The sequence below is a fragment of the Nyctibius grandis genome, chromosome 24 (genome assembly GCF_013368605.1).
Source record: "Nyctibius grandis isolate bNycGra1 chromosome 24, bNycGra1.pri, whole genome shotgun sequence".
Taxonomy (NCBI): Eukaryota; Metazoa; Chordata; class Aves; order Nyctibiiformes; family Nyctibiidae; genus Nyctibius; species Nyctibius grandis.
In genome coordinates, this window is record NC_090681.1 from 1229321 (window position 1) to 1251751 (window position 22431).

Genomic DNA, 22431 nt, shown 5'->3' on the forward strand with positions numbered 1-22431 from the left:
GCTGGGTCTTTGTGGAGTTGCACTTAGCGAGCTTATTAGACGGGGCTCAGGCAGGGGCAGAGTCTAATCAATAAACCAAGTGCCAGTTGGAGTTACTCTGCTCGTCAGGACGGCGCCTGCAGTTAGACAATGTCCAGGCAATTAGAGTATTTGTTTTGTTTCTCTTGTTGTTAATTATCTACATTACAGGCACACCTGGAAGCTTCTGGGTGCCGCTCAGCCACCTAAGGCAAGACATTTTTTGCCCTGAGAAATTTAAGCGGATTGAGAGTGGGGGGAAAAGAAGCAAATAGCAGAGAGCAGCATTTGCTGATCAGCGCCTGTCAGAACCCATGTCCAGTCAGGTGATGAGAGCTGCTGTCCAAGCTCTTTACCTGAGCTCATGGAGGAGCTCTGAAGCCATCAACTGACAGGAGAATCCGCAGGCACATCTGCGGCTCAGGAGTTTTCCCTTGGTGGCTGGCATGGACATGTCACTCAGGGAATAAATCCTATATTGGCTCAATAGGTGAGTCAAGCGAGGGCTTGTCCCTTTGGCTGCGGGGATTCTGCTTGGGGTGGTGTTCAGGGTGGCAGCAGGGACTCCGGACTGGACAGGCTGAGCATGCACTCAGTCACCGGCTGCGGAGCGGCAGGCTGTCACCGCAGACAGCGGCAGGAGCTGCAGGGAGCCCCCCACACAGCAGCTCATGCAGATGGCATCGCTGGCCACTTCTGACACAGAAAGATGGGCAGCAAACAACCCACTCCACCGCTCCTGGAAGGATTTCACTGTCTCTTCACACTCCAGTTCCCTTTGAGTACACAGAACAGAGGCGCAGGAGCACCATTTATTTATTTCCAAAATAATTTGTGCCCAAGGAACAGCTACCATACAAGGAGGATTTGGTGTTTTTCATTACTCTTGGCCCTCCACAGACCGCTGGCAGCAAGCAGACGGCCATTTGCTCTAGCTTTTATTCCACAGAGCGTGGGGCAGAAGCGGGACGTGCAGTTAGAACCGCTCCATTTTCTGCCCTGAGGCTCTGCCTTGGCACTGCGCTCTTTTCTAGTGAACACGGTGCGTTCTGGCTGGGAACGGCACCGAACACCCAGACTCACAGGGGGCTTGTCCCACACCAAACACCCAGGACATCTCCCTGACAGGAAACCCTGGTTGAAGCCTCAATCACCCCGAGTGTACGAGCACCCCTGTCCCCACGGAGCGAGCCAGCGAGCGGGCCTAGGGCAGAGCTGTGGGGACACACCGGCTGCTCAGCCCCCGCCACGGATGGATCCCCCGGGGATCGGGGACCCCGTGGGGAGCCCGCGGGACACCGACAGACCATCCCTACCCCTCCCAGGCGCCGCCCCCCAGCCCTGTGACCGGCGGAGGGGGCTATAAAAGGCGGGGGAGCACGGCCCGGCCGCCCCAGGCCGCCGCCATCGCCCCAGGCCGCCCCGCGCCACGTGACCCCTCCCCGCGGCTCTCGCGAGCGGTGGCGTCATCGCTGCGCGCCGGCGCCTGCGCGCGACCGGCTGGGAGGTGCCGGCGGCGCTTCGCTGTGTCACGGCGCGGCCCGGTATGGAGTACCTGATCGGCATCCAGGGCCCCGACTACGTCCTGGTGGCCGCCGACACGGTGGCGGCCTCCAGCATCGTCCAGATGAAGCACGGTGAGAGGCGAGGCCCGCGCGGCGCCAGCAGCCCCGCCGCTGCTCCCGGGGGGGGGGGCCCGTTAGCTCTGCCCGGCGGGGAGCCCCGGCCCAGGCCCGGCGGGGAGCCCTGGGCGGGCAGGGTGCCCTTGGGCCCCAGTCATGAGCAGGGCTGAGCTCCCTGAACGCGTCTGGGGTGCTCTGAGGAAGGGCTGTTAAATAGGCCGGTGTGGGTGAGGGTGGAGGCTGCTGGGTGCTTCGGTTTGGGTTTTGTTCGTTGTCGGGGCCGGGGTCTCCCAGGGTCGGTCGCTCAAAGTTCCCGAGCCTGAGCCGGTGTGACCGCAGTGTTGGGTTCTCACGTTAACTCACACCGCTTCAGGTCAGCGGTGGCTTGTTAATCCAAACCCTGCTCTGTATCGCAGTGTAGAGGCGTTAAAAAACAGCACGGGGATAACAGTGGGTGAGATGAAATGCTTGGCTGTGCCTAATCCGCTGATAAATGTAATTAATGGAAAAAAGGAAATAGTGGAAGTAAAGGTGTAAGTGAAATTCACAGCACAAAGCATATGAGCCAAACTAATATGTTTTTGGTTTCTCATGTGGTAACACATCTGGGGGATGGTCAAGCCTTTGCAGTTCTCCAAAGTGAATTTTTCTGCCTGCTGTTGCAGACTAGACTGAAGCTTGTTTGCAAGATGTAGACTAGAAGCTTATTTACTAGATATAATGATCTTTTTAATCTAAATACTGTGGTTTGGGAGCTCTTTTTTTAAAAAAAAAGTTGTAGGTTGCAGTATTGATAAACACCCCATAAAATCATGAATGTTACAGCTAGCAGTGCTTTCACCTAAACGATTTCACTCCAGGTCAGTAAAAGACAGTTGGAGCAGTGTTAGAACGATGGCTGTGAAAGGTGGTGACACATGCAAAATACAAATATAATCACTTTAAACAATGTTTTGTAAGTTAATGTTGGTTCCAAGTAGGTTTATTGATAAACTTCAAGGAGAATGTACTTAGGATGTATGATTTGTTTGTCTTTGGGTGAGGAAAAAACAAATTTCAGGTATTTGTTTAGAATACTGGCATTTACTAACACTTGCTTTAGTTTGTAAATCAGTTGCAAGGGCTGAGCAGTTCCAGTGGCCTTTTGTGAACTCTCAGGATATGCAGCTTCTGCGCAGCTGCTGGGTGCTTTAATAACTCTTGAAACTGTGTGAGGGGATTGTGACACTTCACACCTGTCTTGCAGCAGAGATTATTCAGCAGCATTTAGTAAACTGAAAGTAAGTTCAGAGGTGGAGGTTTAGTGTTGTTCCGTAGTCCTGCCTTCAGTGCAGAGAAGTGATCTTCCTTTCACACCAACAGCTACCTGAATTGTTCTCTCAGATATCTGAGTGCCAGTCTGCTTTAATTAGATGAGACTGCAGTGTTAGAGCGAGCACAGAATTGTCTTCAGTTTGTCATCATGACAACTTGGATTCCCTCAAATATGCATAGATGAGTTTTTAAAATTGCAATTATGAGTAAAACCATAGGTTATAGTTCCTTAATTTCCATGTATATCGGTGGGCTGTTTTATACTTCATAATCAATGCTTAAATATTCTTTTTTTTTACAAAAAATAATGGCAGCAAAAACCTGTTTCTGAAGAAGTCTCACCTAAATTACTAATTTTTGAGACAGTCCTGGATATCAGGAAGAGGTGATTGTTTGATATGGAATTTGGTTCTGGATTTTCTAAGATTGCTTTTGCTTGATGCGTTGATATTTCTATACTAAAGGACTTGCTTCTGATGCAGTATAGTTAAAGTAGAGCAGTCACTGAGCAAAATTCCTATGCCTGAACCCAGGAAGCACTACACATATAATGTTAAACTTCATCTGAACACAATATTCTGTGTGAAGTTTTAACCTTTTATTTCTGAAATGCCTCCCTTCCTGAAGGAAGCCCTTTGTGCATTTCAGCTTTGTTTCTTTTGGTGATGTGTTTAACGAGTCCTGTGTACTGTGCCACCAGCTGTGAGAAGCTGAATGTTAGGGTTTGTTCAGGAAGGCTTTTTGGTAGTGCTCCAGGACATAATGTGGTTGTCTGAGTCTTTTTTTCTTCTGAAAGAAATCATGTGTTATGCTATTGGCAAAATAATATATTCTTTCTCATGACCGTGGCTCTTAATGTTATTTTTCTTTGCCTAGACCATGACAAAATGTTTAAGATGAGTGAAAAGATCCTACTCCTGTGTGTTGGGGAGGCTGGAGACACGGTACAGTTCGCAGAATACATCCAGAAAAACGTTCAGCTCTACAAAATGAGAAATGGTGAGTGAAGGAGAACAGTTACTGGGGGTTTGGAAGCAGAGTTAATGATAGGTGGAGTTCACAGTTGAACGTTGGTGGAAAGTGCTGTTCTCAAAGCTTCTCTGGCTTTAAGGATGTCTGTGTTTTTAGCGTCAAGCAAAGATGACAGTGAAAGCAGGATGAAGAATGAAGGTTGGATTATATAGTATAAACCAAGAGGTTTATCCAAAGCCCAGATAACCTATTTGTAATATAAATGACTCAATAATAGGTTGATTAGTAAAATATTTCTCTTAGTATGTCCATTGCACAACAACTGTTACCAGTTTTCCTGCTATACCTGACTGAAAAATCCAGGCTGCGTGCCCGTAGTATTGTAGTTTTCTGAAGGTATGTATTTTAATGGTCTGTACAGATATGAGCTACCTGGATGTTGAGGGCCCTTTTTATGCTTGTAGCTTTCAGAATAAACTGGAGTTAGACAAATGGCGTAACATTTTGTCACTAAAGATTATCTTGTTATTTCAAAATAGGAATGGAAAGTGGGGAAGTGAAAGGTGAATATGGATTTGTTCTGTTATCAAATGCACACATTTCTTCTCCAGGTTATGAACTGTCTCCTACTGCAGCTGCAAACTTCACACGACGAAACCTAGCTGACTACCTTCGGAGTCGAGTGAGTGATAGCTGAAAGATTTTGGCAAAGGCTTACAGGGGAAAATTTCCATTTTCAAGTAATGGAGTCTGATGAAAAAGGTGGCAGTGTCTGTCTTTAGTGATGAATTCACTTTGCTGAAAGGATGTTTTATTAAAATATAACTTGATTTACTTATTTAAAAAACTTAGCACATCACTTATCAATAACTGATACAACTATAGTCTTAAAATTCCAGCCTTGGGCCCAATAAACATTTTGTCACAAGCACCACAGACAGCTGAGTGAATTAAGCCTCTTTAACATTGAGATAAGGTTGTCAGTTTTCATGCAAATGCACTGAATCCGTTTAATCTTCTTGGGAAATGATTTAATAGAGCAAAGCTGTTTGATGTGCTTAGCAAAACAAGTCCCTTTTGTAAACAGCAACATGAGGCTTGTGGTAAACATCAAATCCAAGTCGGAGCTGCATTTTCAAATTACTAAACCGCAGTTACTGATTTTTCTCATGGTGATTTTTTCACAGTATGAAAAGATGTCATGAAGGGGCAAACAGGCTTTTAAAGATCCAGGGTTAGGAAGCATTTCATTGGCATTCTTCTCAACATGCTCTGTGAAAGAAAACAAGAAGAAATAGGATGTTGAGAATGAAGTTGTTCAACTCTGTCGGGGATAGGGCACGGGATAAATTATGTTGCTATTCTAACAGAGTACTGCACAGGCCTGAAACGACATTTTAAAGTAGCAAATAAAGGTCGGTATTAACATCAGAGAGATGTTAACATTGTTGAGGATTACGCATGTGTGGTGTGAGGCCCAGGCACTTCTTCAAGAGCTCATCCACAGGAGCAACCTAAGATCTTTGTTCTCATTTCTCACATGGCTGAGAGCTGAAGGTAGCAAGTTTTCAAGTTACTAAAGCTGGAGTGAGTCAGTGGAAGAGCTCAGTGCAGGGTCCTGCCTCAGTCTACCACTCTTCTGGTTTAAATGACTTCAAACTACATGGATTAAGCATGGTTGGTAGGTGATGGTTGGCAGTGATGCTGGTGGCTCATCTCAAGGGCATCTGACCTGCACAGATAGTGTAGGTGAGGCTGACACTGAACGTCCTGCTCGCTTAAGCAGATTCAGCCATTTCTTATGTACTATTTGAAGTACCAGTAATAGGAGTAATTTAACAGGCTTTTTGGTAAACTTCGCCAGCAGGATGTGGCACTGTCGCCTTCCTCTGTGCCATGTCCCTTGAGGCCTGATCCTCCCTGTATCTCCCTTCCTTCCTGAGCCCGTCTTCCAGCTCACCTGCTCCAGATGGGCAGCACAGTGGGAAGGACACTGGCAAAGGCAGATGTGTTTATTTACCGGAGACAAAATGTTGTGCTGTTGCAGATGGCAATGCCCTGGAGCAAGTGGCGCACTCTGACACTACTGTCACACTACAGTGATCTCTACACTGTAGGGAGAACTCTTTCTTTAATCACGGCACTTAATGAATTGTTTGTGGGATTTAGAACTTGACGATACAAACCTTGCTATCAGAATTTTTTTCCTGTGAATTCTTGTTACGTTTTCCTGATAATTTGTGGGATACCAGAAAGATTAACACTAGCTCTCTGTACGTATCTAAATTGCCTATAGGATTCCTGGAGGCTGCTAATTTCATTATGTGGATGATAAAAATAAAAAATGAAAAGGGAAAACATGCCACGACCTCCTGTTAGGAGCGGGAAAATAGTTTAGAAGTAAAAAGTTTGGTGGGGGAAAACGTAGTTTGTTGCTGTATTGCCACTCACTGTGTGAAGCCGTTCCTGTTACGGAGGGCTAGAAGGTATGGGAAGGGGAGTGGCTGACACTGAAAAAGTAGTTTTCAGGCTGTTGTCATGGCTCAGTCCAAAATAAAGCTGCTTGTACATTGTTAATCACCATCTGGGTTCCTCCCTGTGTTATCTGGTTTGATTTCAGTTATGAGCCTTGTGGCTCACGTAGTCCCAGTTCCCGATACCTTGGGGATGGCTGTCTTGTAAGGCAGTGCCTTGAAGTTGTTCTTTTGGTGGACAGTGTCAAGTGTAATAACACTGGGCTTGTGACTTAAGGCCATTTCATTACTGTGCTCTTTCACTGAATAGTCAACCTGTGATTTTTCATGACATTTCCTTTTAAAACATGGGGTTTATGCTCCAGAGTAGGATCTGAAGAGAATCTTTGATTTCCGTTTATGTTGCAATTGAGGCAGACCTAGAAAGTGCTTTGGAGCCAAGTGGCTTTCACGTAGGTGAGTGGTGCTGTAGTTCCTCTTCCCCTGTTACCTTCTCCAGCATCACACTGGGTTCACCTGCTGAATCAAGTGCCAGGGTTAGTACACTTAACACACTACTGAGGTTACGTGGTGGTGGGGAATAGGAAAAATACCCGTTTGCCCCTCCAAACCCAGTGAAGTTCAGTTTCTTGTTGTGTTGCAATGTTTAATTATAGGTGACAGGGTCTGGCCTGAGTCCAAAGGAAGACTGTCAGTTCCTCTCTCCTTGTCCATGCTTGGCAGACTGCTTCCTCACGCCCACCTTTCTCCCCCTTGCTGTGACTTTGGCTTCCGTCAGATGTCACACCGCTGCTTGTCACCGCCCAGCCTCCCGCTGCTGATCTTGTTGGTTTAGTGTATTTATCACAACTGTTCTCTTCAGCTGTAAATTCTGAAGAATTTCACACGTCTCTTAATTGCTGTAGTTATTTTAAATCAAACAGCATAAAGTGCAAAGCTACTTGGGATGAGAAATACTGGCTCTAATAGGAAGGTTGAGTTTGGAAAAAAAATAAAAATTTAATCTATCCTGGAGCATCAGTCATCCACTATTTGGTAGCCCTTTAATCACACCAGTCTTCTGAAGAGTTTATAACTGTTGGCATGGATTTGGTTACAAACGCCAAAGCTGCCTTTGGAATGGACAAAAGGGTTGAGATGTCCCAGGAATACCAGTCCCAGCACAGAGATGTTGGTCCCACTAAGACAGCACTAAGAGGTGCTGTCTGCAAATCTCATTTGTCATCATGGGAGTAGTAAATAAATAACGTATATTTTGTAGTGTTTAAATCCTACCTTTCTTGAATAATAACACTTGATTTATGTTGGAGTTCTAAGAAGTTGTCTTGTAGACCATTAACGAGAGAACTTAGAACTGAAAAACAGCTTACAGATTTGTTTAAGTCTCTATAACACCATTTATTTATGGTTGAGTATCTCGCATATGCCAATGTTGGTAATTCAAAGTCACACAATAATTTGAGTGATCTTGTGTCATGGCTCTTAAATATCAACTTGTGTGATGTTTCAGAATAAATAAATGATGAAGTACAGACTAATTAAACGAATACAGCTGCATGGTAACTTGCTTCCAAATATTCTTGAATGCTTTGAAGATTAAATCACACAATTTACACTGATGTTTGATATATAACTGTAGCCTGCTTTATTCTTTCTCACTATCTGGTGAAAGTCAAAATACAGTATCCTGTAATATATTGAGTGCAAATTCACCGTGCTTAGTATGAAAATGAACTTTTTCCTACCATAAAGTTAATGTTTTGGCTTTAGGGTGAAATTGTGTTTGCTTGTTCTAATCTATTGCTAGTTGCATCATCGTTTTTTCTCATTTTGTTGGTTTGTTGATCTAGACTTTCCAGCATTTTAAGATATCCTGTTAGTATGATTAATTTAATAAGAAACATTATATAAACATGAAAATACTGGAAGTATATAAAAACAGTTTTAAAAATATAAAATTCCAAAATTTTCTTCTGAGCTTACATTTAAAAATAATCCAGTGCATGCATGTGTCATAGTCTTAAAGAAGATGTATGGGGACATGTGCTTTATTCATTATGGTGGAACACACTAAACCTAAACCATGAAGGAAACAGCCAAGGAATTACTAAATTTGCAAGTACAGCACAATAAAAAGGCATGGTTACATTAATACAGTTGCATGGCCCTTTTGGATAAGGTGTAGGTACTTATTTGATAGGCTCTTGCTGAATTCATGAACAAGAATCAGAGAAGACAGCAGCTAAAGCAGACTAAATTTCTAGTTTAAGAAAACTGTTCCCAACCAAGCAAAAAAGCTACTACTATCATGATGTAGCAGTATCTTTTAAAGATTAAACTTGGTACGTGCAATAAAAACCTTAACTGCCAATTAACAAGCCAGCGTAACACTGTATATAACTGTTTGCTCTGTGTGTAAGCTTTCATATGTGCTAAAATGGTCTGTGGTTCAGGGTAGTGTGACTGAGAAAAGAGCGTGCTAAATTAACAAAGAAGTTCTTACAAACTGCAAAATGTTCACGTTGTGCTCACATGCTGACGGTAAAAATCCACAAGTTTTATGTTGAGATGAAAGAATCTGGTGTGAAAACATAATTAAAGTTTTCAGGAGAATCGGAGTTTTATGTTTTTATTTGCTTTTGCATTCCACGTTACCAAAAGACCTGATCGTTTTAGGCTGAGAGCCATAATCTCCTGCAGACAGTGTTGATGTAGTTGCTAGTAGCATTTTGTGGCACAGAATTGTGAAGCCAGCGATGTGGCTGTTCCCTAGGTGGCATGGGGAATTGGGATTCAAAGATGTGGGTGTGGCTGCTTTAATGAAAACATGGTTTCTGTTTGTAGACCCCTTACCACGTCAACCTTCTCCTGGCTGGCTACGACGACCAGGAAGGTCCTGCCCTGTACTACATGGATTACCTCGCGGCTCTGGCTAAAGCTCCTTTTGCAGCGCACGGGTACGGTGCGTTCCTTACCCTCAGCATCCTTGACCGCTATTACAAGCCAAGTAAGTAGAGTGGATGGAGAAGAAAATTCTTCTGTTACCAATTAATTAAAGGCTTAAACTGAGAGATTGACATTTGCTGAGTCAGATGGTCCAGCGCAATTGCGGTGGTGCTGCGGATTTGAACTTGACTTGTTGTTAGAATAAATGTAGCTTTAAAGATTGCCTTCTGTTTTTGCTGAAATGGTAACGTGAAACTAGCCAACTCCTTAAAGGGTTTTCCTGTTTGAAGCGTAACAGACTGTAAGTGAAGGAAGTTTCAATTTAGTTTAAAACATGACTAGATTTTCCAGTACCATTAGCTGCTAGTGGTGTGTTTTTAATAAATAACATTTTGAGAACTTTATCTTCTACTTGCTTGTCTGTTGGCTGTGACACGTACATTCTCCCAGAGTATCAGTCTTCAGAGAGCAATCCCACATCCTATTGCTCCATATCCTGGGTTGGCTTTGTGTGTGATATATTGAAAACATACAAGTGAAAAGATATTCCTAGCAAGATTATCTTCAGCACTCTGAAGTGGTGGTGACTAATATCAGTTGGTTAGCTTTACAGTTTCGTGCACGTGGTAGCTCTTGATTGTAATTCTTGTACATGTCTGTACCTGTCTAAAGTTTTAATTTTAGAATGATAATCCAGTTGTTACACTGCCAAGGCATAAACATGGCCTCATCCCCACTTTACAGATGAGAAACTGTACAAAGCTTGGAATATTGTTAATCTGACATCTTTGGCTTTAGCTACAAACTGCTTTACTCCTGTGTGCAAAGCTGAGTTTAGTCTCATAGCAGAGATGTTCGCTTAGTAATCCTTTCATCTGTCTCCTGCAAGGAATGCAGCTATAAACTGACAGTGTTATTCTGATGGGACTTCTGCCTGAACGGCGGGTGCAGGTCTGGAACAAACTCTAGAAGCCATTTTTGAGAGCCACAGAGCTGACTTGTTTTCTAGTCATGTCCCCTGAAAATTATACTGCTCCATTTTCACCATTCCTTGTGAAGAGAAAAATGGTGAGCTACAGTACGTTGTCATGGCTTGCCATCCCTGTGAGTACTGGATTTTATCCTAATGTGTGAGAATAGCAGGGGCATCACACACGTGCCTTTCGCATTATTAAAACTAATACCCAGCAGGGAACGTAGCACTAAAACCGATCTCCGCCTACTGTCACTGACTTGCAGCCGGCTCTGGGCAGCTGGAGCTGATTTAAAACTGTAATAAACTCGAGGAGGGAGAGACGGCTGGACTTCTCCAGAGCCCGGTCCCTGGCCATGGGAGGCAAAATTCCGTCATGCTTCCCGTTCAGTGTAACAAATCGATTCTCAATGGCTTGTTGCAGTGTGAGCGCTTCGGTGCAGGGCGTCCTCAGTACATCTGGAAAGTGTTTTCTGTGAGCTGGGAAGGAGAGTTTTTGGTGCTCAGCTGAAAAGTTGTTTAAATTTAATAAAGTTTCTGTTGAGAGAGATGGCCTCTAATTAAATCAATCTGTGGATGTTTTCTCTTTCAGGTATCACACGTGAGGAAGCTGTGGAGCTCCTAAAAAAATGTCTAGAGGAGGTGGGTTGCCAAACTTAGGCCCTTGTGATCTCAAGAAAGGAATGTTTGTTTGCATTCATTTGCTGATATTTTCCTGTTCCTCTTGTCGCATTTTTTTGCTGCCTTTGCCAGAAGGGGTAATAAATGCACATTGACCAGATGTGGAATAGCTACTGAGGAAAAGGATTTGTGTGCACTTGCATTGTCTTAGCATGGTTCATGTCCTCCAGAACGTAAACTTGAAGCTTACTTGCTTTTCTTTACTTCTGCTTCTTCCATGCTCACCATGATACAGACAGTCTTTGCCTTTTTCCTTTTATGTTTTTTCTGAACACAATGCAAGCATACTTCTGTTGCTTGTATTGCACTTAACTAGTATATATTTCTAAGTGTACTTCTCTTCCAGCCTGTGAAGTGATATCTGAGGTAAAGATTTGACCTTAAAGTTCATGATGAATTTTAGCATAAACCTAACCTTTCAGACTCCAAGGCTTTTATTGTAGGAAAATAATCTTTATCCTTGTCTTTAAGACATTGAGTTGAGTGTAATTGGGAATAAACATCTGGGGAAACCTCAGGAAGAAGCACTCTAAAGAGGTTCTGTTTGAAGTCTGATATATAGGCTTTGTGCCCTAAGTTGTAAGCCCACTCTAGTTGTCTTCCTGCTTAAACATCATATTGTTAACAGGCTTGTGTATTTTGCATCTCTTGTCTAACATGGATAGTCTTATAACAGAGAACAGACTCGTACTAACTGATTCCTGAGCAGTGAAAAAACACACTCGTTCCTAATATTTCAGAGCACTACAACCAGGATGGAAATTTTGATGTGCAACAGCTTAAGAGCCTTAAATTATGCTCTCTTCTCTTACCTAAGCTTTGAATGAACCTCATCTCTTTTGTCTTTTTGTCTTTTGAACAGCTTCAGAAACGCTTCATCCTAAACCTGACTTCTTTCAATGCCCGGTTCATTGACAAAGATGGCATCCACGAAGTGGACAATATACCCCTTCCAAAGGCGATGTCCTAACCCCTGAGATCTTTCTTCAACAGTCTTCTTTTTTGTTCACTTTTGTTTTTTTCTATTCATTTGAAGCACACAAGTCATGTAGTGCACTGGGAGATCGAATAAAGATTGACATTTATATAGCCAGTTTTATCTTTTTATTCCACTGATCCTTCCTGAAAGTATTTAAGTAAATCATTCCACAGTGAAGGTAAAACTTGATTTACTGTTAGTGGGTGTACATTCAGGTTACTTATCTTTCTTTCCTCTTCTGAGATTTTTACTTCCCCCTCCCTATAAGTTTTCTTACGTGTGGGAAAACTGGTACTATATTTTCTAGATGGCAATATGCTGTCATCCACTCTCATCATTAAAGCTCAGCAAACACTGGGCAAGTGTTTCATGCTAAACATACAGCATCTGTTTTATTTTTCTGAAGATGTTACCACTGTTTGCTTTATAAAACAATAATCAGGTTTTCAAAGACTTAATTTGCTTTTGTTATACTTTGTTTGAGTCTAATGCAAGTCAAAGGTGAAAGAACAGATTTTCAAGTAGAATGGATTTTAAAATGCTAGTGTCATTTTTAACTCACCTGGCCATGGTTCTGTTACTGGGAAAGAATATTCTCCTGGCACAGTAGGCTCATAACTACATAAAGTATTTTAAATATAATCTTGATGTATCAGTTGCATGATTTTTCTGAATTGATGTCTGTACATTTAGAAGTACATGAAAGCAGTTCAATGAGAAATAAAACTGCAGCACTTTTCATAAACCTTTGAATTACTCTCAACTAGCCAGAGCTTTGTTTCCATGAGAATAATCACTGATCTGTCTAGGCTCTACATGATGCTTCCATATAAAAACTCCATTCACAGAACAGCCTCAGATAATTATCACGTGGCTGATACTTGCAGTTTGCCCAGAAGCGATTCTTCTGAGAATAATTTTCATTGAGACTGCTTCCCTACTTGAATTTGCATTGAATGAGTTAACCATTTAAAATGCTCTGTTTGGGTGTTTATGTTTGAATAAGCTTGGAAAAAGATTCTTGGAAACAGAAGGATGGATGTGTACAAGATTGTGTGCAGGCTGTATTACTTGTGTGGCATGGCATGACACCTACGTTCTCAGGTGGGAAAGGTCAGTCACAGACCCAATTGTCTTTATTTGTCAAAGCTTTTTTGGTCTTGCCTCAGGAGTGTTTGAGAATGTTAGTCTCTTCCCCAGAAAGTTGTCAGTCTTAGAGTACTCTCATCTTACTGAGCATGGGAGCTGGATCAGAGGATGAAACTCCCTTAATGTCACAGAAGAAATTTGCAGCTCCAGTGCCTTAACTCATCCTGCCTCTTAAGACTGCCCTTACTTAAATCTAATTCTGAACTGAAGTCCCATCAGGCTTTGTAGTTTAATTTTTTCCAGAATGAGTTGAATTATCAGCTGGTTTTGTTGTAGTCGTTGCTGCAATGGCTTTTATGGCAGGCCAGTGGCATATAACTCTGAAACATTTTGCTAAAATTTACTTTGTCTTTTCAAAACCTGTTCAAGCTTTTTTACACTGCCAGAAAGGAAGCCCCGTCCCCAGTGTGATTGTTTTCTCCTGGCAGGTCACATTTACCATGAGTAAAGTCTGAGCATTCTAGTTCTGCGACTGAAATCTCACCCCTTCATGTTGCATTAATGTATTTGTTTAGCTTAATATGCAGCATCTCTAATTTATTTTACCACTGATGTTGAATGTTTTTGCAGGTTTCTTGTCTCTCTTTCCAAAGTCCTCATTTCCGAGTGGCTGAGCTGATGTGATATTTTTGTCACTGCATATCAAAGTAGCAATACCTCCTTATTGGAGATATTCATTATTCCAGACACCCAAACTGGGGTGTGGTGTATTGGATCATGTGAGTCTGGCAGAGAATCTGCCTGGAGTTTTTATTGGCACCTATTTGCATGCAGGTGATTAATAAACATAAAACAATTATTCCCTTGCAAACACCCTTGTTGGATTCAGGTTGGAGTGGAACATATGTTTTGCCTGAGGGCAGGGACTGGGATCTGAATCCCCCATTGAGTGAAGGATACAGGGGGTTGCATCAGAAGCCAACAGAGCTGCAACCTCTAGGAATGAATAAATACAGACCTCCATTGCAAAGCAGCAGAACAAAAGACTTGGCCCACAATGAGATTGGACTCTAGCCTCTAATGAAGTAGATTCTTTTGAGGACTTTCCAAGAATTTACATTTTTTAAGGAAAGTTATAATACTTTCGCTGTGTAGTTTTGTGTTGTTTTAAAGGTCTCCAGTGCTGACCTTTAAATTCAGAACCATTCAGCTTTCATTTTTGACGGTAATATATGGAATCTGTTTGAAAAATTAATGTTTTGAGTTTCCTATTTGCATTACTTAAGGAGAAGAAAACCTCTTACCTGCTTCACCTTTAGCCCCAAAGCTTTTGGAACCCATATTTTGCTTAGAATCCAGGAATACCTTTTGGAAAGAATTCACCTTTCTGTTGGAAAAGCATCTACATTTATCATGACAGGCCTCTTTCATAAGAAATCTCTGAAAGAATTGAGCACTGCAAGAAAGTACTGCTTTCTACTAATAAGGGTTTTTTTTTATTCTTTATGTTATAAAAAAAATAATGTTGTAAACTGAGGTAACGTATTCCTAGGGTATTGTAACCACAGTGATCTGTCCGGCTTTGCTTTGGCTGGTAATTCTGACCATATGTTTTCCTACCAAAGCCTCAGGGCCTAAAGAGTTAACAAGGCGCTTTTTCTCGTTTTAGGTTTCCTGTTTAAAGACGGTCTCTTCCTGAGCACTGTGCGTGCAGATCATTGCACCAGCTCATCTCTCCAAGAGCTCGGGGCTTGCTCTGAGATCGGTTTACAAGGGAGCAGCCTCTGTGCCTCAGGCCACGTTACTTTGGGAGTGCTTTGCTGAGAGAAGTATGTGAGTGTAGGTGCAGTGCTTGTAGGTCTTTTTCTTGGTGTTAATTATACTTATTCATGGAAGAAAATCTGGGTCTGTAGGCCTTCATGCATATTAGAACCATTGGCCCAGAGGAGCTCATCAATTCTCAGGCAGCTGGCTCACGTAATTGTACTTAGCACAAGTTTGTAACGTCGTCAGGATGGTTCTGCAGTCCTAGAAGTGACTAGATGGCTAGAAGCTGTCTGGAGTGATGAAGCTTCTCCCTGCATGGGATGGCAAGTGACAGCCGAGCACGGACATGCAATTAAAAATTGAAATGGCTGAAAGGTCAAAACGACCTCCCCTATTGTTGATGTGGAACTACTGGTGGGGGAGAGTGCCCCGAGTTGATTCACCGAGGTTTCCCCAAGATTTTTCCAGTCTGAGCAATCCGTGGCCCCATTCAATTAAAGAAGCTGAGAGGTGCTGCAGCCGTGGGCAGGTGAAATGCCTTGGGCAGGGACTGCTTTTTCTGGGTAAACCTGAGAGCCCTCAGCAGGTGTGCCTGTAAAAACTACAGAGCCAAGGTAGAGACTACACAGCAACAGAATAATCAAAGATAGAGAAATAAAGTGTGTTCGGAGCAATCCGATTCAGTGGCCTCAGCAGTCTGAGTTTGACTTCTGTTCACGGTGAAGTGATGAAACAGTTGTTGGCAGAAACTTTGTTTGCAAGAAAATGGAGCTGTCACTTTTTGGAGTAAAGATGTAGGAGCGGAGAGGATCAGGCTAAACTCTCCCAAGGATGTGTTTTCATTTGCTCTTGTCTCTGGTTTTGACAGGAGGTTCCTACAAGAAGTATTAGCCGGTGCCAGGGCTGACATTACGGATTATGTTCATAGTGCTTAGGGTTTGGTTCATTCCATTTCCCAATCCGAAGCAGGGACAGAATATTCCTTTTGTATAAAACAGCTTGTCATCTGGGGAAGGAAAAACCTCTGACTCTGCTACCTGTGAAGCACTGTACGTAGTGTCTGTAAAGAAAAATAAATTTATCCTACTCATAAAAAGTTTATCCTTCAAGCCATTTTTAATTCTTTAAAGGTTTAACCTTATCCAGAGTTTCCCTGTGTTGTTATCAGTCTGCCATCAACAGTAATTAAGCGCAGGAAATTTCCATTGAGCACCGATCAAACTAAACAGACATAAGTTGTTTTAACAGATTTTAAAAAGCAAAATGGGAATGGTGGAATTAAAGCGTGCGACTTCTTTTTTTCCATTTTCTTGACTATGTTGGTTTGAACATCTGTGTACTCCTAACTTGCTGAGGACTGTGTTAAAAATAAGTTAGTTGTCTCGAAAATGTAAAGTGACAGTTTAAGTGTGTTGTTTCTGTGCTGATGTGCAATTAGGTAGTTATCCAATAAGCTTCTTCATGTAGTCTAACTCAAGACAGCTGCAGAGGGGAGAGAGAGAAAACCCTTTGCTGTTGAGGAGTGGTGAGAGGGGAAAGGATGTTCAAAAGGATCTGTCTCAGAATTGCCAGTATGTTCTTTTCCCTGTTTAATATAGTGAAGCATTAAAGGTTAGCAAGATTTATTAAAAATTAAATTCTGCTGATCAAATGGAGAACAGATTAATGCCTTGTCCAGCAGTGACAGATAAAAGGCACAAGGTTGGTTCTTCCCGTGGAAGATGCATGTTTTATTTTTCACAAGTGTCTGACAGTTGTCCCATGAATCGGGTAATTACCTGTGTTTTGACAAGTGAAGGCTAAGGCAGCTACTGACTTGCCAAAATGGCCAAAAGAGTAGCTGGAATCCATCCTCTACTAGTTAGTCCAAGCACTAACGAGCAGAGAGGTGAAGTTAAAGTATATCTTTATTTTTTTTTTAAGATAATACCATTCTCCCTTGCAAAAGTGCTCTTGATGTTTACTACTATGTGCTTGAAGTGAGGATGCTCACAGTATTTTATCAGCAGCAGTATGCTGGGGGGGCAGAGCTACAGCACCATGTGATACTATTTTCAAAGAATTTTCTGTGATCCCACAGAAAAAAAAAAATTGCTTAAGAAAAAAAAAATCAGGAAAAGTCTGAAATGGCTGTTTCAGAATGTGGAATATTATAACACATCCATTTGCTTTTACCCAACAAACATGTAGTGTGTTGAGGCCGTGGCTGAAAGATACCATTATGGTCCTGGGTTTAGCAGAAAATACACTTGTCTGTGTAATTGAAATGTCCACAGTTGGAGTATATGGGAATCAAACTTTAAAGTCCATAACCAGACCCTGACATCTGGGAATTGGGAAGACATTTCCTAAGCTGTCAGATCGTTTTGTGGTTTTCTTTTTTCGAACAGCAGTTTCTTGAATCTTTGAAACTTCTGTTACTGGGCAAGGCCAAGTACAGGCTGTAAAAGGATCTCCAGGGTTTACTTATTCCTTATTTTCTCTCATTTAAAGTGATAAGGTTCAAACCTGGTTCTGTTTTCATTTTTTAATAATCATCCTTAAGATCATGTCGCTCCGAGTGCGTACCTTCAAGAAGAAAACCATTAAAACTGGGATCTAATTTCATTTGTCTTCCAGTATTCCCTCACAGCACATGAGGAACCTGTCCAAAGCATCACACTTGGGGCTTTGCTCTGGTCCATCTGATATTCCTGGCTTTGTGGGTTAGTATTTACCTTAGTGTTTACTGCCCGCGCTTTGATGCAGCGTCAGGAAGGCTGGTGGTGTGAACGCTGCCAGAGGTCAGCGCGCCTTCATCTCAGGTGTTTACACAAGCTGGTTAAAGATTTGAGGTTAACCTCTGCTGATGTTTTTAGGAGCTGTAAAGCCATACGTTTTTGGTTTTGGTTTCCAGGTTGGCTCCAAAATTTGCGGAGAGCTAAACCAAAAGGTTCTTTATGTTCAAAAGCTGTGAAAAAGCTTATTAACACGTGGCTTTAATAGAAAAAATTTTTGCACTGAACTGAACAGAGCTATTCTTCCTCACAGCACTTGGCTGAGTTAGCCCTTAGCTCAGCAGATTCAAAGGCACTGACAGCTTTTTTTTAAGAATACTTTAAAACAGGAATGTTCCTTTATCTTTTACCTTTCCATCAAAGCCTTCAGACTTCACCAGGTAAGACCTAGAGTGTAGATTCTCTAAACCATCCATCTTTCTTCCAAACAGTATGAAGGATGCTCCGCAGGGTGGGCAGGTTTCCCACCTCTTGCCTTGCTCATTTTCCCAGGGACAGCCAAACGCTTCTGTTTGCCTGAAACCTGCCTCTTTCCCTGGCTGTGCCCTGACAAGGCGGTGATGGGCTGCGGATGCCCTTGCTCCCACTTTGGCTCCAGAGAACCGTGCCAAACCCTGTCCTCCTCGCACAGAGATCCTGAACGGGGCAGAGCCAGAGTTATCTGTGCTAAAGGACTGGTCTGATTTAGCACGGTAATTACTGTGCTCTTCTGGAGGCTCCCTGTGATGACCAAATTAGCAGGAAACTCTGGAAGGTGTAATGTGCCTCTGACATATGACAGGGCTGGGGGAGAGGAAATGAAATGAAAATGGGTCAGGAGTGGGAGGCCTGGGCTGAAGCAAATCCCTGTGGTGCCAGGGTCCATTTAAGAGGCAAAACACCAGCACATTATAGAGGGTGTAGAAAGGGTGTTTTCGTTGTCCCAACTGAGCAAACTGGCCTTTCCACTGGTCTCCTCCTCAGTGGTGCCTGCAGCACCTGCAGCACCAGCATGGTGTGCGTTGCCCTCCTAGTCTGGATGCTTTTCCTGCCCTTGGCTTTGCAGTGAGCCAACAGGCAGCAAAGTAGAACAGGGATTCTTAAAGGAGATAACTTGTTATCATAGGAAATAAAATAATAAACTTAGAGACTGTATCTTTGTCTGAAACAGACTGTTGAAGGTAATTTTGTTTTTTTATAGTTATGGTGCTAGACTTGAGTTATTTGGGTTTGGATCCCAGCTTTTTCTCAAACTCCCTATGTCTCCCTCTGCAAATCACTTCAACTTTGAATGTCGCATCTTCTTCTGTAAGATGCAGGTAACTATTTCCTTTGTAATCTTGTCTACTGAAACAGAAAATTTGGGGTAAGATCTCTCTGCACAGGGCCTAATACAATGAGGATTTGATGCCTGATGGCACAACAAGGTGCTACTGGAACATAAATGTAACTCTCCTGAATAGTCAGATTGGATTCCGTGGAATGGTTTAATGGGAAATGCTCCTTTTTAAAAAATATTTACTGCATTGTGAGAAGTAAATGTGTTGGAAAAGAAATGTCTCTGGCTGATACACAGGTAAGTCCTCTGTTTGCAATTCCACGTCTCTGTCAGAAAGAGTAAAGCCTCCAAGGTGTGATAAAGCTCTCACGAACTCCAGGATAAAAGCATGCAGTAGTCTGGCCACTGATGTTCTGAAACTTGAGTAAAAACCTTCATGGATCCGCTCTGATCAGGTCTGTAACACAGTGTAAGTTTAACTGCGGAAGAGCTGGAGTGGCTTATGGAAAGAATGGGATTTACTCCTTATGGCATGCACTAGAGAATAAATAAATCCAAGACACCATTGCGGAATTAGCTGAAACTTACCTGTTCTGTGAGATAATAAATGGAACCACACAGAACACATGAACTTTTGGGTGTGGACAGAGGGTGGTGGACTGATTGTCACTTTTTATTGAGTGCAGGTCATTCAGTCACACCAAGAAAACGCTGCTGCTTGGGGATTCTTTAGCCAGTTTAAGGCTCTGTGCTGTGTGAAAACTCAAGGGGAACCCAAGGCGCTTCTGCACAGCCAGACCCATCATCAGGTGAGAAGACTGCAGCACCCAGACACATCTTGATGTTCAGCAGAACTTCATGACTTGGAGCAATAGCTTGATCTTTCTCTGAACTCATTTCACACCCCAAAAAGGCTGAGTTGTCTCCATTTAACAAATCTTTGGCTTTAACCTTTGCTGCTAAAATGAAGCTATCCTTACGGGAAATACTTCTGAATTTCAGGGTATAATTTTAGCCTTTTTGCTGCTGAAAAGAATCAAATCAGAAGCATCTGAAGGTGTCAGGATAAAAACAGCCAAAGGAGCCATCCAGAATAACACTGGCATCATTTTTGCTGCCTGCCTGCCTCAGAGGTTACTGGGGTGCTTCAGCACCAGCGATTATGGGGTCGAAGCTCGGGTGTGTATTCAATGTCTGAAATTATTATTGCTATTTACGGTATCCTGTTGAAAATGCAGTGATGCTCAGGTGGCCGCAGTGGGAATTCTTTGCAGTATAAAGGAGGTGAGACAGGAAGACCAAAATGATACCTTCTGGCTCAGCATGTTCAGGTTCTGCGTAATGGCTGGGTCCAGACTCTTTCTCCCAAAGTCTGTTAGGATAATTAGGGCTCCAGTCCTACGCTGCACATCGCACTGTGCCGTCTGTCTTGGCTGCTAAATCAGTAATCTCTGGAGCAAGCGTTTTGTCATCCTTGCAAATAACATTTGTTTTACTGCCTGATTTGAAAATGTTTTTGGTTTCGGTGTTTTGATTCGGTTGCACTAACAGGAAAAGCTTCCTTTGCTCCCTGCCGGTGGGGCTCCTTGGAAGCTGTATGCAAAGCTTGGAATTTAATGGACTCTCTCATATATGAAAGAATGCGCTAACTACAGGTCAGCAAAGTCTGTTTGTTGTGTTGTTTTAGCATGGAGGGCTGTTATTACCCTGTTGCTTTTAAGGTAGCCTGCTTAAAGGTAATTATTTAGTCTACCCAAAACGATGCAGAATGCCAACACAACCTCTGCTTGTTTGTGTTAATGATACAGTAGAGAGTCACAGTTCTGTGTCAGCCTCAGCTTACCCTTGGGACAGCTGACTTAGGGAATGGAGAGTTTTTGTTAATGTTCTTTTTCTCGTTGAGGATTGTCATGTGGTTTCTCTGGACTTGTCATTCATTCAAAACAAATTCAAAAAAGATTTTTTTTTTTCAATTCCCCTTTAGGATTGAAATTCCAGAGTGTTCTATAACAAGCGTAGAAACCATGAGTCTGAGTCTATTTTTACTCTTTGCCACAATCCCATGTATTTTCCCACGACAATATTTGTAATCAGTGTGGGAATTTTTATCAGGGTTGAGCCATGAATTGTGTAAAATGCCTTTTTTTCCTCTTTGGATGGAAAGGCAAAGAACACATCAGGGGATGGCCTTGTTTGAGAGTGAGCCAGGAGGGGAGCTCCGGTACTAAGTCATTACAAACAATAATTGGCTTGGTACAACCTCTGAAGGCTGTGCTCTTCTCGGGGATCTCTGTGGGCCTGCAGAAATGGAGGGGTCCAAAATTGTGGGAAGTGGAAGTCTCAGTGCGTTTGGAAAGTTGATCCTACATGACACGACGTCCATCGTCGGTCTTGAGCATCTGTGGCAGAATCAACGAGTGAATCCAAATCATCAAACTTCCTCCCAATTAAAAGGTAATTGGTGGCATCCTGGTCTTTCAGGCACCAGACTGTTCCTCGTAAAACATGCAAAAGCCTTGTAGTTACCCAAAGAGGAGAGTGAGGAGGGAGGGGTGTTTCCACCCGATGGACGTGGCAGGTACTTGCTGCAGGCACATCCTGATCCCTTGTCTGCGTTGCTCATCGCTGCTGTGTCTAAGAATTCCTTGATATTCAAAGAGTGCCCTAACCCAGCCAGGTTTTCATAAGATGATTACATTATGCAATTATGTTTCATGCCTGTATATTACAGTGTGCACACACATACTTTCATCATGTATCGGAGTGTAGTTTGCTCTTCTCTGATACCATGCACCAGAGGATGTCTGCAAATTGAATTATTTCACGATAGTTATCCTAAGTAACTCCATGTAGGGTCAGTGTAGGGAAACCTGTATTGCAGCACAAAAGCACCTTACTCTCCTTTATCATAATCCATTTTAAACATGGATTACGCTGATGCAGAACAGGGCACTCCTATTTTGGAATAATTTTAAATAGGAAGAGTATTTGGGCTTTCGGCTCACACCCTGCATTATCCAAAGGAGCTTTGAAGTGTAAAGAAGCCTCTAATGTGTCTGTAGTATTTCCATTCTCCTCCCTGGCTCTTCCTTTAGGAAGGTCCGGAGCAAAACCAGACCTGCAGAGCCCGTCATTTAGGTCTTTGCTTTCACAAACTTCATACCAAGGGACATTTCCAGTCTGATTCCCAATTTAAATGCATCCCAAAGCTTTTGAAGGGAGTATTTAGATGCAAGTTTCTGACTCTGAGCCATCCCCACAAATTACATTAGTACATAAAATATTTCCTTTCACCCTTTTCTAAAAGGGACATCCCTCTGGAAGCCTGTGGGTCCTTTTTGGGACTGTTTGATTATTTCTCCATTATTATCAGCCTATTCTGCAACCTCCAGAGGAAACTGATGGGTGCGACTGTGAGGAAGGTGCCATAGTACAAGTGGTGTAATGACCCAGACCCATGTCTGTCTGCCCAGCCTCTAGATTTAGTGTCATCCTTCCCTGTTTGTATTCCTTTATACTGTTGTTTTCCACACCTCTGCCACATGCTGCTCGTGTCCTTTA

General features: G+C 42.7%; 1 protein-coding gene across 1 annotated transcript; it reads left to right on the plus strand.

Moving 5' to 3' along the window:
- Nucleotides 1-1492: 1492 nt before the first annotated feature.
- PSMB2 (proteasome 20S subunit beta 2) lies at nt 1493-12089 on the plus strand. Its single transcript, XM_068417888.1, has 6 exons — nt 1493-1655; nt 3831-3953; nt 4538-4608; nt 9245-9407; nt 10912-10961; nt 11863-12089. The coding sequence occupies exons 1-6, from the start codon at nt 1565-1567 to the stop codon at nt 11968-11970; spliced, it is 606 nt and encodes a 201-aa protein (XP_068273989.1). The 5' UTR covers nt 1493-1564; the 3' UTR covers nt 11971-12089.
- The last annotated feature ends 10342 nt before the right edge of the window (nt 12090-22431 follow it).